The sequence below is a fragment of the Mustela erminea genome, chromosome 3, assembly GCF_009829155.1.
Source record: "Mustela erminea isolate mMusErm1 chromosome 3, mMusErm1.Pri, whole genome shotgun sequence".
Classification (NCBI taxonomy): domain Eukaryota; kingdom Metazoa; phylum Chordata; class Mammalia; order Carnivora; family Mustelidae; genus Mustela; species Mustela erminea.
Genome location: NC_045616.1, coordinates 147,193,567 through 147,209,225, shown reverse-complemented (window position 1 = coordinate 147,209,225; position 15,659 = coordinate 147,193,567). Strand labels below are relative to the sequence as shown.

At 37.0% G+C, this 15,659-nt stretch overlaps 1 protein-coding gene across 5 annotated transcripts in view; it reads right to left on the bottom strand.

Annotated features, from left to right (window-relative positions):
• CDH12 (cadherin 12) overlaps positions 1-15,659 on the bottom strand; it is a 996,732-nt gene that overhangs the window by 30,540 nt on the left and 950,533 nt on the right. For all 5 annotated transcript variants that reach the window (XM_032337714.1, XM_032337713.1, XM_032337715.1 and 2 more), the window contains one exon: positions 11,171-11,424. In XM_032337714.1, coding sequence (XP_032193605.1) covers positions 11,171-11,424 — 254 coding nt within the window. The remainder of the gene's footprint in view (positions 1-11,170; positions 11,425-15,659) is intronic.

Sequence of the window (15,659 nt, the reverse complement as noted above, 5' to 3'; positions counted from 1 at the left end):
CACCATGACTCCAGCATGGAAATCACAGTGAGGTCAACAAGCAGACATCATCAGGCCAAACAAAGTTAGCCAAGTCATGTACTTCAAAGTAGAAACGTTAAGATACCTAAACTACAAAGCTCCCACACGAACCCCTAAAACACAGAGCACGGGTACACATGGCCAGGCCCGGTTTCACGCAACCATATTTTTGCTTACCTCTTACTCACTGTTCTCTGGCATCAGATCTTTGGCTCTGTCATCTCATAAAGTTTTGGTACATCCCTTCTCTGGATGTGATCATCTCAGAAAGTTTCCTGCCTTCTGGAGTCCTACTGAAACTTATCTGACCCTTTTCTACTCCACAATACACCTTCAGGATCTTCCTACAGCTGATCAGACTGCAAGATGGTGGCTCTAGCACTAGGTCCTGGAATTTCCCTGACGTCCTGTCTTTGTGTGAGGGACTAAACCCTGGGTCTGACTAAACCATAACCATGAGGCAACAACCACCACTTTCCATTGTGATGTCCTGCCCAAGATAGCAATTAAGAACTGGCCATCAACAAAACTGGAAATGAACTACTCCTACGTTTCCTAGAATTTCCTAGACATTTTCAGAGGAGACATGACCATGTCCTAAAATGTCTAGATCATTTTTCAGGAGATAAGTTCTCCCAGAGTGTAGATCCCATGTTTACTCTAGGTTTGTCACAGCCCACAGCCAACCTAAGGCTAAAATTATATTTTAATTGCAGTTAATCACAACAGTGTAATAATGGACTGTCTAATTTGTCCTCACACACCAGTGTAAATGAGCAGAACCCTGAAATACAGAATTTGAATCACCTTATGTTTATTTGGTAAGTAGGTAAGATTTAATTTTTTAAAGGTGTTTATGATCTATATATGATGAAACAAATGTATAGTTCATTTAAGTATGCAGGCACTGTTGCTAAGAAACCTGTTTTAACAACTGAATAGAAATCAAAAATTAACGCATTAACCTAATCTGTGCAGACCACTTGAGAGAGTACAATTTTATTACTTTTCTGTAAATGAGTTTTCAGAAATGCCTTAAAAAGTTTTCTTCTCTTCATTAGGTAAGCATTCTCCTTAAAATTGTGTCTTTTAATTTGCCTAATAACTTTCTCACAGCTAATGGAAAAGCTAAATTCTCAAACACATTTTGTAAAAAGTACTTGATGGTACCGAGTTACTCTAAAAAGTATTACATCTCATTCCTTAAGCAATAAAGATGTAGGAGTAATGATTCAGGTCAAGGTTGGAAACTTTTTTTGTTAATGTGATAATAATCAAAATCTCTTCCCTCTGTCTTCTCTTAGTCACTGGTTGTCTTTTGTTGTTGTTGTTTTGTTTTGTTTTTTGTTTTTTTTTTGTTTGTTTGTCTTGGGGAAGATAATTAAATAAAAGTAAATTCAGTTCAATTTATTTCCACATTTTATTAAGAACCTAAGTCACATACAACAACACTAAGATTATAATTGCTTCATCAAGAATCACAATTACATGCTTTTCTTAGGAATCCTAACATTTCTTTCAAACATTTTAAATAGCAGTTGCCAGTTTCCTATTAGCTTCTCTTAGTTTTTGTTTTTGTTTTTTATTCCTAATCCTCCTCATTCTAACTTTTCTCTTAGTAAAATTAACTGTTACGGATAGTTTAGAGAGCTTCTCTTATCTGTTTGTTGTGAAACTAAACATTTTATAAAATTATAATGATTTAATAAAGGCATAACTTTTGTGCCTTCAAATTTTTCATTTGGAAGCACATAATATGATTAAAACACATCGTTAAAGAAAGGTAAATGCATCATAATCTACAGTTATTAAAAAAGTTGTTATATTTTGGGGCGCCTGGGTGGCTCAGTGGATTAAGCCGCTGCCTTCGGCTCAGGTCATGATCTCAGTGTCCTGGGATCGAGCCCCGCATCGGGCTCTTTGCTCAGCGGGAGCCTGCTTCTCTCTCTCTCTCTCTCTGCCTGACTCTCCGCCTACTTGTGATTTCTCTATCTGTCAAAAAAAAAAAAAAAAAAAAAAAAAAAAGTTGTTATATTTTTATTTCCCTCTAGTTAATTAAGATTTTCCTTTTTTTTTTCCCCCTTAAGGGGAAAAAAGGGTTTTATTTATTTATTTGAGAGAGAGGCAAAGGTGGCATGACAGAGGGAAGGGCACCAGGAGAGGAAGAAGCAAACTCCTTGCTGAACACATAGCCTGACTTGGGGCTCCAGCCCAGGACCCTGAGATTATAACCTGACCTGAAGTCAGATGCTCAACTGACTGAGCTACCCAGGCACCCCAAGATTTTCTCATTTTCTCAAGTCATTTTTACATAGTCCTATATGATCTCTTGACTTGTATCCATTTATGTAACTGGATGCCAACTTTATCTTCCCCCAACATTTTATACCCAGACTTTGGTTTCTTCTTCAGAGACTCTGAAGCAGCTTGCTCTAGCAGGAAAAAAGTAAAGTTTAGGCAAATAATAATCTAATAAACCCAAATCTAATTTGGGTTTAGCTTCAATATTAAACTGGTAGTCTCAGTTTTCTCATGTATTTTTTTTTAAAGATTTTATTTATTTACTTGACAGACAACTAATATCTGGACACTTAGCCATTGAGATTTCCTTTAGTATATCACTAGAATAATATAAAATTTGTTTAAAAATAAAGCAAACTCATTATTGAATCTCAAGATCCAATCCACATGAAAATTAGACCTGTAAGTTGGTATTACAGATCTATGGAGTGTTGTCAATAAATTCTCAGTTATGTCTAAATCTTATAAGAACTTTGTGGTTGTTCTAGAAAAATAAAAGGTACTGAATCTCAAAAAATATTTTACCAAAAAATTATTAATAAAACAACTGTATAATTTGGTATTTGTTTTTTCAGCCTGACAAATGTCAATATTGTCATAGTTCAAGTAAGCATTTTTCAGATTTAGGTAGTGCCTGGGTGGCTCAGTCAGCTCAGGTCTTGATCCTGGGATGGAGCCCTGCATCAGGCTTCCTGCTCAAGGAGGAGTCTGCTTCTCCCCTGCCCCTGCTTGTGCTCTCTCTCTCTCTTTCTCTCTCTAGCTCTCTCTCATGCATGTGTTCTCACTAACAAAATCTTTAAAAAATAATAATTTAAACATTTTTCAGATTTAATTAAAGTTGTTGTAAGGTTTACATCAGGGAAACAGATGCAAAATGTTTAGAGTACTTTCAAGTATCTAATAAGGTCCATAGCTACTATATCTTAAGGAATTGAATATTGTATATTTTTACTGACTTGTTTTGACTTTCTATCAATTTTGTTCAATAGGCTACTGAGAACTATGATATTTTAATTATATTTTCAGCAATCTTAAGATTAAAAAGCAGCTCAAACACTTAGATGAGTAACTCAATCACACTGAAGAAGGGGAGCTATTAGTTTGACTTTTAGAATCCGGCTGCTTATGGTTAAATCTTATTCTCTTACTTATTGAAGACATAACTGGATCTTCCCAGGCCTCAGTTTCTCTCACTGTAAAATAATGTCAGTTGTGATATTTATCGATTTTTTAAAATTTTTTTGAAAATATTTTATTTATTTATTTCACAGAGAGAGATCACCAGTAGGCAGATAGAGAGAGAGAGAGGGAATCAAGCTCCCTGCTGAGCAGAGAGTCCGATGCGGGACTGGATCCCAGGACCCTGAGATCATGACCTGAGCCGAAGGCAGCGGCTTAACCCGCTCAGCCACCCAGGCACCCAAGTTGTGATGTTTAAACAAACTTGGCCAAAACACTCAGCTTAAAACCAGAAATAAATTAGTTAGTATGATGTCACTGTACGTTGGGGCATCTGGGTGGTTCAGTGGGTTAAATGTCTGGCTTTGGTTCAGGTCATAATCCCAGGGGCCCGGGATGGAGCACTGTATCAGTCTCCCTGCTGGGTGGGGGGTGCCTGCTTCTCCCTCTGCCCCTGCCCCCCACCCTGCTCACACCAGTACTCGAGTGCTTGCTCTCTCTCTCTCTTTCAAATAATAAATAAATAAAATCTTTAAAAACTGATGTCACTATATACTAACAGCTAATTGTCACCACAGCAAATAAAAGTCAACCTGTCCATCTGGTACATGTTATTTGCAGTAGCTCCTATTTTACTGATTGTCCATGGACCGGTCATTTGAGGAAAAAAGCAATGAGTTTAATCACAAAGGATCTTCTAACTCTTCATAGCAAGTTAAGTTCTCAATCAACAACATCTCAAGTGAATTATTCTTAATCATTCCATTGGTGTAAATTCAGAGGGAATGCTTCTTTCATTTCCAGTGCAATCAAAATAAGCAGGGAATTGTAATCAAGGTGTTGCCGCTCTTTAATGTTGTCAACTAGAGACTAGATCCAATCATAAATGGAGATTCTGAGGGATAAATAATTGGATACAAACATGTCTGAGGCCAATATATACTCAATGGTCTCACTGTAGGGAGTTTCTGGCTCATGGCTCTCCAAGAAGATTAAGGAGAGATTATTAAGGAGAGATTAAGGAAAGATTAAGGAGAGATTACAAACATACAAATCCAGTCACTGATAGGTTATACAACCTAAAACAATATTAAGGAATATGAAAGTAAAATTCATCAAAACTCAACTTTTCTTTTTACCTTTGTTCACACAATTACATTCCCTTTAATTAAAGTGGCTTTTCAATCTTTATTTCATTCCCTTCATCCTTGACTTTAAAGAATTCTTGTATGTTTTGGAGAAAAGTCCTTTATCAGACCAGTTTTCTGCAAATATATATATTGAAATTTGCATTGTGAATGCTAAAGGAAAGAGATAAAGTAAGCAGTGCTCAAAAAAGGATTAACTGATTTATTTTAATGACTATTTTATATAACCTTACAGATAAAATGTTTTCTCCCAATTGCTATCTGAATATTAAGTTTTTTCCAAGAAAACAGGCCATTAATACAATATTGCTCTCTGCTAACTAATAAAAACTAGAATACAAAAAAATGATTAGAGTTACACAAAAGGAGAAACTGGACTCTACATAAAGGAGCATTTTTAAAGGGCACTTAAAGAAAAATAAATAGTGTTTTAGTCTCTTTATCAGAAACTATCTTTCACAAATTACTTTCTTAATTCTAAGTGGAGAAAACTGACATTTAAAATTGCTAAGACAAAGCACCACCAAAAGATATATTGTCAACTTTGAGATCACTTGAAGGATGCAGGAAAAATTTAACACAAAAAATGTTAAATGAAAAAAATAAGAGATATTGTGTACAAATGGTAGACATGGAAAAGCAGATGGAATCTGATAGTACGGAATATTTCAAAGAAATTCAGGGAAAAAGTAAAAGGAAATGTGGAATTTAGACATTACAATAGCAGCTTAATTCATTAATATGTGCGGAGTTTGCCCTATTTAACATTTTCATTACTGTGATGGGTTTAGGACCCCCAAGAGAATTATTCGTCCAAAGTTGATTTTTGTATGGTATTTATGATACCTACTTGCAAGTGTACTGATGATATTTTGCTTCCATTAACTCCATTTATAGAAGCTAAAGAACTGAGAAACAATTTGGAAAAAAAAAGAAAGAAAGAGAAGGAAAGAAAAAGAAGGAAAGAAAAAGAAAGTATACTCTTGACTCTATTGTGCTAAAATAGCAGAGATTGAGCCCTAAACACCCAGGTCTTCAACCTTTTAAAAATCAAAGAGGCCTATTATTATAGATGATAATATAAAAATATATATAAATATTCAATATGTAATAAATGCACATATTATAAATATTTATTTATATATAACATATAGATATTAATTAATTAATTTAAAAGAGAGAGAGCATGCAGGGGAGAGGCAGAGGGAGAAGGAGTGAGATTGCTCAGCTCCTCAGTGAGCACAGAGGCCAATAATGAGGCTCAGCTCTCAGGACCCTGAGCTCATCACCTGATACTAAATCAAGAGCAGGTTGCTTAACTGACTGAGCCATCCAGGCACCCAAGACCAATTATATTATGTATCAGGTCTGTTTATGGTCATTTCACTATATAGTAGGATAAATTTATCAAGAGAACTTTAAAATAAAATTAAATTTTGTATTTAGTATGTGAGAGAACAAGGAAATATCCCCAAATCTCAAATATCTTTTCATTCTCTGCATTTTGGAGATGGTGGCTAAAAAGTGAATACATATTTATCTAATGAGCAAAAAAATGACAGAATATGGTTAATGTCTCTAGTGAACATAAAAGATAAGAAAAACACAATATTGGGAGAACGAAGTGAGTTAGAACGGGCAGTGAGTATCCACATGGTTTTGCCACCTAAGACAGCAGAAGTTGAGGATGAAGGCAATGAAGTAGAGGGTGAGAAACTATTTTATGGAGGGAATAGAATTGCTTGAACTAAGGTAGAGAGAAAAGTTGAGTTTCAGTGAATCTCATTTCCAGATTTCTTAATGCTGGTTCTGAGCCAAATATCACTTAATGCTATATCTGAATTGTATATGTTTATCAGTGACTTGATATGCATATCTGTAATCTCTCCTTGATCTCCTTGGGTAGTCATTAGCCAGAAACTCAGCAGAAGCTACTCCCAATGAGATAATTGAGTATATGTAAGCTTTAGATAGGGTCTTCTCAAGTTACTCATCCATCAGAATCTCCTGCTTACAATGGGATCTATCCTGTAGTTGAAAATTTTAAAGAAGAGCAACACCTTTAAATTTCCTGCTTATTCTGAATAGTATTCATAGAACTCAACAAATTGAAAACAAACAGCCCAATTTAAAAATTGGTCAAAGACCGGGACAAATCTTACAAAGGAGATACATAGATTCCAACTGAGCACATGAAAAGATGTTCCACTAAGTCGTCTAGACAGCAAATTATAACAACTATGAGGTACCACTACACACTTTTTTAGAATGTCCAAAATTTGGAATAATGAATACCAAATGCTGGCGAGGATGCAAACAAGAGGCACTTTCAGTCATTGATAATGAAAATGAAAAATGCTACAGTCCCTTTGGAAGACAGTTGAGCGGCTTTTTACAAATCTAGGCATGCTCGTACCATATGGTCCAGCAAATGCACTTCTTGGTAATGATACAAAGGAGCTGAGAATTTATTTCCATATAAAAACCTGCACCTAGATCTTTATACTGCTCTATCAGTAATGGCCAAGACTTTAAAGTAATGAAGATGTTCTTTAGTTAGTTGAATGGATAAATAAATTATTTTTTTAAAGATTTTACTTACTTATTTTTGAGAGAGAGAGAGAGACAGCAAGGGGAGAAGGAGAGGGAGAGAAGCAGACTCCAAACTGAATGTAGAGCTTGATGTGGGTCTCGGTCTCATAACCCTGAGATCATGACCTGAGCCAAAATCAAGAGTCAGCTGCTTGGGACACCTGGGTGGCTCAGTTGGTTAAGTGTCTGCCTTCAACTTGGGTCATGACCTCAGAGTCCTGGGATCAAGTCCTACATTGGGCTCCTTGCTCAGTGGATAGCCTGCTTCTCTTTCTGCCTGAAGTTTACCTGCTTGTGTTCTCTCTCTCACAAATAAACAAAATAAAATAATAAGATAAATAAGAGTCAGATGCCTAACAGACTCAGGCACACCACGTATTTTAAATTTCATTCTACACTTAAGCGACGACTATTGTGAATATCCCCCAACTCACTGAGAGTGGGCACACTCACTCCATTCACTTGATGAACTAGAAATCATTCCATGAATTATGTAATAAGAGCCAAAGGATATAGAGCATTAGAAGATGAGAAGCAAGAAATCCGCGTATCCAATGGCAAAGGCTAGAAGAGTAAGGGAGACAATAACTAGAAATTACACTAGGAACAGGGGGACCAGACATGGTCTACCTGACCCTTGAACAACAGGGGTTAGAACTGGGCAGGTCCACTAACACATGAGTCTTCTTCGATATAGTACAGTATTACAAATCTACTTTATCTTCTTTATGATTCTCTTAATAACATTTTTATTTCTCTAACTTACTTTATTATAAGAATACAGTATATGATAGATACATCATATAAAATACATGTTCATCTGCTGTTTATGTTATCCGTTAGGCTTCTGGTCAACAGACTCTTGGTAGTTAAGGTTTGGGGGAATCAAGTTAGATGTGGATTTCCGACTAGGCAGAGGGTCAGCGCCCCTGAACCCCTCCCCCCACATCGTTCAAAGGTCAACTACAGGCATTTGAAGTCATTACTCCTAGCCTTTCTTCAAAATTGCTTCAATCCTTGCTTAATGCCATTGCACTCTGGTTCTTTGCTGTGCTCAGTGGCAATAAAATAATATTAATAAAATACCCACTGGCATGGAGTAACATAGGTGCAAAAATAATGAATACTGTTATGCTGAAAATAAAAAATAAATTTAAAAAAATTAATACCTCGCACAGCAACCTGTGAAAAGACAGTTAAGCAAAGGAAAACAAAACAAACAGATTGTACCTAAACATGTCAAGTAATTTCACATTCTGATGCTTATTTTCGCAACGTATTTTTACTATCATTCTTAAGTGAGCCAACATGTTTTCAAACCAAAAAAAAAAGATGATTCATACCCCATGTTTCCTCAACTGACATGATTCAAGCTTATTGTTTACTCCAAGGACATGGAAGTAAGACAGCTTTCATGTTGATTCAAAAGCAGCTCTGTTTTTTGACAACCCCTCCCGGGGATCAATTAGATCCATCTGTGTCTACAGCTTAGTGAGTCAGGCTGCTACCCATTAGAAATGAGACTAGTACTTTATCCCACATAAAGTAGCTCTTGTCAGACACCAGCTCGGGTGACAGAAACTACCCCCCCAACCAGTCCTGTATTTCAAGGGTATCTCAAAAATGTAGCCTTCCTGTATTCCTCACACCAGGGTCTTAACTCTAAATATGTTATATTTGCAAATCTGTAACCCTCACCTTACCTTTACCAGGTGGTAGTTTTACTAATAAACTTTCTGATTTTTTTTAATGTATTGCATTAAAATAATATTTTATTAAAATTTTGACTCTAGCATGCTTTTATCAGTCTTGAAGGATGGAACATACAGTAAATTAAACAACATAGCATGTTCTCTAGATACCCTGTTTCTCTGTGTGCCAAAATTCTCATTTATTGAACCATAAAGAGTTTCAATCCATATTTATTTGCCTTTTTATTACTTTCTTTACAGCCTTCCATATTTCTTCCATAACTGTTTATACGCTTGAAATTACCTGTAAATTTACTCACCAGGCATTTTCCACTTTCACAATTATCAACAACACGCTCAGGGTCTCAACTATAGGACTGAATGAATGATAACGGGTTAATACGTAACAACTACGCGTGGAGCTGATTGTTGAATGCCTGGCGATGCATACCGGCTTCTGGAGTTCAGCTGAGAGTGAATCACCTTGTCATACGGACACATACCACAACAACTTAAGAATCCAGTGAGTAAATTAGCCAGCATTCGATCTGACATGTAAGGGCACTCAGTAATCGCCTTTTTTCTTCTCTTTCCCAAAACAAATGTGTTTTTTTTTCAGAGTTCTGTCTTGACCACTGACATGTTTCAAGAAGGGGGACACTCAGATCAGTTTGGAAGATAGATCCAGGTGAATACAAAAAGCAGAGCTTGACCGCGCCCAAGCCCTTTCCCGAGATTTTTCCTATATGCTATGAATGTGTTGAGGTAACCACTGAATGATTTATGCATTTTTTTATTATTGCCCCATGGCATAAAATCTTTACATGTTCCCTATGTCAACAGTGTTTTTGATTAAAAGCCTACTTTTCTTTGGTCTGATTTTCTATATGAAGGTTCAACCCCTTAGTGGTGGAAGATTCAGTACAAATCACATATTTCTCTCTGTCTCTCCTCTCTCGCTCTCTCTCTTTTTTGGGGGTTGGGGTGGGGGTGGGGGAGGTGTTTCCCAGTACTTGTATACATGTGGGATGTGGACAACTAGCAGGGAATTTAAATGTACAGAAGAAACATAACTGAATCAATATTACTATTACTCAAAATATTTTGCAGGATCTAGGGCACTTGGATAGCTCAGTCATTAAGCTTCCAACTCTTGACTTCAGCCCAGCTGGTGATCTCAGGGTCGTGAGATCGAGACCCACATGGGGCATCACACTCGGCATGAAGTATGTTTTTCTTCTCCTTATCTTCTTCCCTCCTACTCCCTCCCTTCCTCTCTCCTCTCAAATAAATAAAATCTTTTTAAAAAATATGGGGGAGGGGGTTTGGGAGAAGGGGGTGGGATTATGGACATTGGGGAGGGTATGTGCTTTGGTGAGTGCTGTGAAGTGTGTAAACCTGGTGATTCACAGACCTGTACCCCTGGGGATAAAAATATATGTTTATAAAAAATAAAAAATTAAAAAAAATAAAAAAAATAAAAAAATAAAGATGTCTTTTGGTTAAAAAAAATTTAATTAAAAAAAAAATATGTTGCAGGATCAATGTATAAGTCAGAAAAAGGGGAACCCCACAATGTTTCAGTAGTAGTGTAAATGGAATGTATGGGTTTGGGGTAGGAGGAGAGAGAGATTTTTTTTAACTCTATTGATGGCTTTGTTGACTCACTACCCAGTAGCTTTCTTTCTTTCAATCAATAGGAACTCTTCGTAAAGTCTGGGCTTTGAACAATTCCATAATTCATCTTACCCCAGGACTGGCTCTAATTGCTTTCATCAGTGGACATGATCGTCCGTGAAAAAAAAAATGAACTACAAATTGCAAATGGTAAAACCATCTCTTTCAAAGACTAGCTTTTGGTGAGAGATAGAGATTTTAGAGTAATTGAAAAACGTATTACATGTCCACTCTATTTTAAGTACTTTGAAAATATATCATTAACCTTGGAAATCATCCTCTGAGATTGTATTATAAAATGTCTTTCATAGATAAAAAATTGAGACTGGTTATCTGGAGTGCCATGTCCAACTTCACACCACTGTCGGGCCCTGTTACAGGGACGGGCAGCAGATGTTTTTGCTCCAACCTCAAGGCTGCTCACCTAATACTTATCGCGCAAAGGCAGTGGATTTTCAAGTCTCCTATCACTAAATGGGAATCATTCACCCAGGTTTGGACACTAGCATTTTTTTTCCCCCTTTTTCTGACACACAAAATAAGAATGTTTCCACTTCTTACCTAACAGCACTACTGCCCACGTCGAGGTCTTGTGCGGTGACAGCTCCGATGATGGTCCCAATTGGAGTGTCTTCGTAAACCTCCATGGTGTAGAGCGGTTTGCTGAACACCGGGGGTTCCTCCACATCCAGCACGCTGATCTTCACGGTGGCCGTGTCTTTAAAGGGGCCCGCGGAGTGAAACCTGTGGTCAAGGTGAACGTTGGAGGCCTCTACTTTGAAAGTATACGCCTTCTTTGTTTCAAAATCTAATGGCTGTAATGGGGACACATCAAAAATGAAGAGGGACATTCAGGCAAATTGTGGCAAAGTTGGTGAACACGGTTTCAGAGCATTTACAAGTTAATACCAATTTTGTCCTGCTTTCAGAATTTTTAATTACGAAATATTTTCAGAATGACCCACTTGTACAATATTCCAGGTAACTTAGAAAGATAATCAGCTGCATATATTAAAATGGTATGTATGTGAACATACGGGCTTCAGTAGGACATTTATTTTCATAGTGAAAACAAATTTTAAGGGAGGCATTTTCTAATCTTATACAATGCTGACATCTAGTGGAAGCAAGCTGTAGTTAAAACAGAATAAAATTGAAATTGGATCGTTAAGACCGTGTACATTCCAGTTAAAAATTTGGTACAACAAAAATAAATAAATAAATAAATAAATAAATAAATAAATAAATTCTTCTTAGCTTGATGATAATGTCAGTTTGTCAAGCATTTTTGAATATTTAGGTCTTTTCACTAAAAAAGGACTATGTCAGGATTTAAAACATACATAGTGGTAATTACACAAAGCATTTCTGTCTCTGCTGTTCTCAGCATTATATATATATAATTTAGTAGGCAGTGTAATAGATATCGTCAGGATATTTACCAATAACTTGAACATATGTGATCAAATTAATGAAAATTGTGAAATATAGTATTTGTAAGTCATGAAGTTACTGAGTCTCTATTTTTAGCTTTACTACTATTTCTTTTCACTTTTATGCTGAGTATTAGTTTTATATTACCAATAACTGAAAATACCAGATTCTGGATATATGGTATTGCTGTGGTGTTTTATATAAACTTTAAGGTCAACAGCTCTGACTTCTAATCACCTATGGAAAACCAAGACAACATGAAATTAACATAGAGACTTCCAGGGTCCTTTAAAAGTTTGCTTTCTAGATAAATTCTCTCTGGTATGACTCCATTGACTTGCTAATTGCTGTGTCAACACATCTGTTTTTTGCTTCAGCACACCTGGGGGAAATAAAGGAAGGATATTTCTTTCTTAAGGACAAGATTGTCTTTGTAGGCATTTTCTCTGAGGATGAAGAAAGAAAATTAAAATATTACTGTGAAATACTCCAAAACTCTCACAAGTCCACGGAGTTTATTAGAGCAAACACCTCCTAGATGTGGCATTTAAGTTTTGCTCACAATGATTTTCATTCAGGGGAATCCATATTTGTTTTCCATGTAATTGTTCCTCTATTTTATCCAATTCACCAAATTTTTGTTCAAGCTTTTATCTGCTTTCTCCTCAATGTTCTCTTTTACTTTCCATATTTTTAGTTATTTGCGTATTCTATTGATATACTATTGATTGTCTTCCATTTCCATCTCTTTTCTGTTAGGAATTACAACTTATCTTGAAGCTGGTAACAGTCAAGAATGGCACGTATAATACACCATGCTTGATATTATGGCTATGGCTGAATGGAAATAGAACATCATGAATTTTTGTAAATGCTAAATGCTCTATGAATGTTTAATATAATTTTCCATCATAGTGACCCCATCATCATCATCTTCTTCTTCCCCCCTTCTCCCCTCCCTCCTTCTACTCCCTCATCTCCTCCTCCTCCTCCTCCTCCTCCCCCTCCTCCCCCTCCCCCTCCCCCTCCTCCCCCTCCCCCTCCCCCTCCCCCTCCCCCTCCTCCTCCTCCTCCTCCTCCTTCTTCTTCTTCTTCTTCTTCTGGTGACTTTTATTTTCTAAAGTAAAACTACTTTGACTTTAACACCTTGGATTCTTTAGCTTAGAAAGCAAATTGAGCTGTCCTACCTCCTAAGTGCTCCTTTTTGTGGGCCTAGAACACAAGAGCTAAAACCAACTGCCTCCCTTTTTCCTCTCTAGTTTCTCCTCGACATTAAAATGCTCCTGATTATCGCAGGTTTAGGAGAATTCATTCTAGACAAGATCTACCATTTATTTACCTACTTGATAACATGCCACACCCAACCGATGGACTGACGCCCACTTCAAAGTCCATTTCAAGCCCAGAAATGGAAGGGGAAGGCTGAAACTTTTCCACACTTTTTCTTTGTCCTGATGCCAGGATATCAAGACATAGTCTATGCCTTTCCAGAACTTCTGACCTTGCATAGCAGGCAAATATTTGGTGGTCAAGGAGTGAGATGAAATTTTTTATACACACAGATTATTTTGAGACTGGAAACTTATATTGTGCAGTAATCAAAGAATTAAAGAACATTCTAAGAGAAATGTCATAACAATATCCGAGATGGTCTTCCTTCTTCATGACCCTGACCCTGGAAAATGCCATTTTCTAAAAATGAATAGCTCAGAAACAGCAGAGAGAATCAATACTGATCTCTCTCTAGCTGACTGTATCCAAACCACCTGGCTAACTACCTCTACTTTTGGGGGTTGGGGCTGGTGGTGCTGAAGGAGGAAATTCATCTAACTTTACAACCAACGAAAACTCTAATATTGGAATTAGGTATAGAACAAATAAGATTATTTTTTATTCTTAGAAAATTAATCATCTTCTATGCCAGAATTCCATTATTAGGAAGTTGAGCTAATTTGGCTCTTGCACAAGTAGAAACCTTTATGACATTGCTTGGGGTCCATTTGATTTTATGAACCTTTCTAGAAAAGTAAGGAAATGATTGATTTAAAAGAATTTAATTGAGTAACTCCCTGCTTCTAAGGGTGTTTCAAGAAAGTAAATTTAGTAAGACTGGAATTTGCAGGGAAGAGTTGACATTGTAGGAAGCTGCATGGTAAGAGAGCTAACTATGGGGCAGCACAATATAATATATTTAGTTGTTCTTCAGAGTATCAAGGAGGAACTGGGCAAAGATCACCTTTATTGCATCTTTATTTTTAGCCACTTTCTCAGCTCTTACTTTGCTGGATACCAGGTCATGGAAAAGTACCTAAAATATTAATTGCTAATTTTTTTTTTCCATTTCGAAGAGGAATAAGCAATTTTGCCCTAAAATGCAAAACAGTGGTTCCCTAGGATTTTCCAGGCCTCAGCATGGGTCTAGATGAAGCTGTGTGAAAATGTAGATATATTTTTAGGAATTTGAAAAACAACAGCTTTGGTAGAATTCCAAGATGTCCTCAAGATTTCTGTCCCATGACCTGCACTCTTGTATAATTCCCTTCCCTTGACTGTGTGAGTCACCTGTGAATTGCTTCAGATACCAACTCAGGAATTCAAGTTTTATGGAAAAATAAGTGATGCAACTATAACAAGGGGTCTTCTCACATGGGGTTGAGTTCACTAGAAAGAAGATTTTACTTGAGGGTCAGACCTAGTCATGAAAGCTGTTAAAAGAAAGGCAGTACAAACCAAACCCCCGGCCTTGAAGAAGTAAACTTGTGAGGGTAGAAGCCACCTGGCAAGTGCCTAAGGGACGCCCACAGGAGCTGAGTGTGAAACATAGCCAATATTTGTCAGGAAACACAGCCCTCCATCATAAAGCCACGAAGAAACAGACTCTTCTGTTTCTTCAGCAACAACCGGTAAGCTTGGAAAACACTGTAAGCTTCAAATCAGATCACACCCCAGCCTACATCTTGATTTCAGCCCAAGAAATTTCAGCGGAGGACCCTGTTATGGCATTCTCTGACCCTCCATAGCTGTGTTTTCATCACACTTACTTTTCACTCCCCTGTATTGGTTCAGTTTTTATGCTTAACACGTATCTGTATTATTTCTCCAAGAGAGTACAGTCTTCACTCAACAGTATGTATCCGTAAGTGATTAAGACTCTACTTTCTCAATCATATAGTAGCTCTTACTGGTCAATGGAAGGGAAAATTTTCAATCAGTGCAAATGAGTGACAGCTGTACCTGTATCCAAAACAGGGCTGACGATTTTCAAGACCAGAAGAGAACAGATTCATACCAGGCTGAACCACGATGAAAAGGCAAGAAAGATAAGATCTTGGAAGGGAAGGGAAGAAAAGGTACAAAGATAACACTTTCAGACCAAGGGCAGAATCCCAGAGGCATTTTATTCTGTCTTTCAATAAACATTTCTGGAACATCCATCCATGTTCCAGACATCATTATTGGCGCTAGAACCAAGCAGACAAAATCATTCCCTGCAAGGAGTTTGATGTCTTCTAGGACTTGATGGACAACAGCAGAGAAGTATGCAAAATACGTAGCACATTGGGTGTTAATAAATACTATGGTGCGAAGTGTAAAACTTGGGAGACAAATGTGTTCT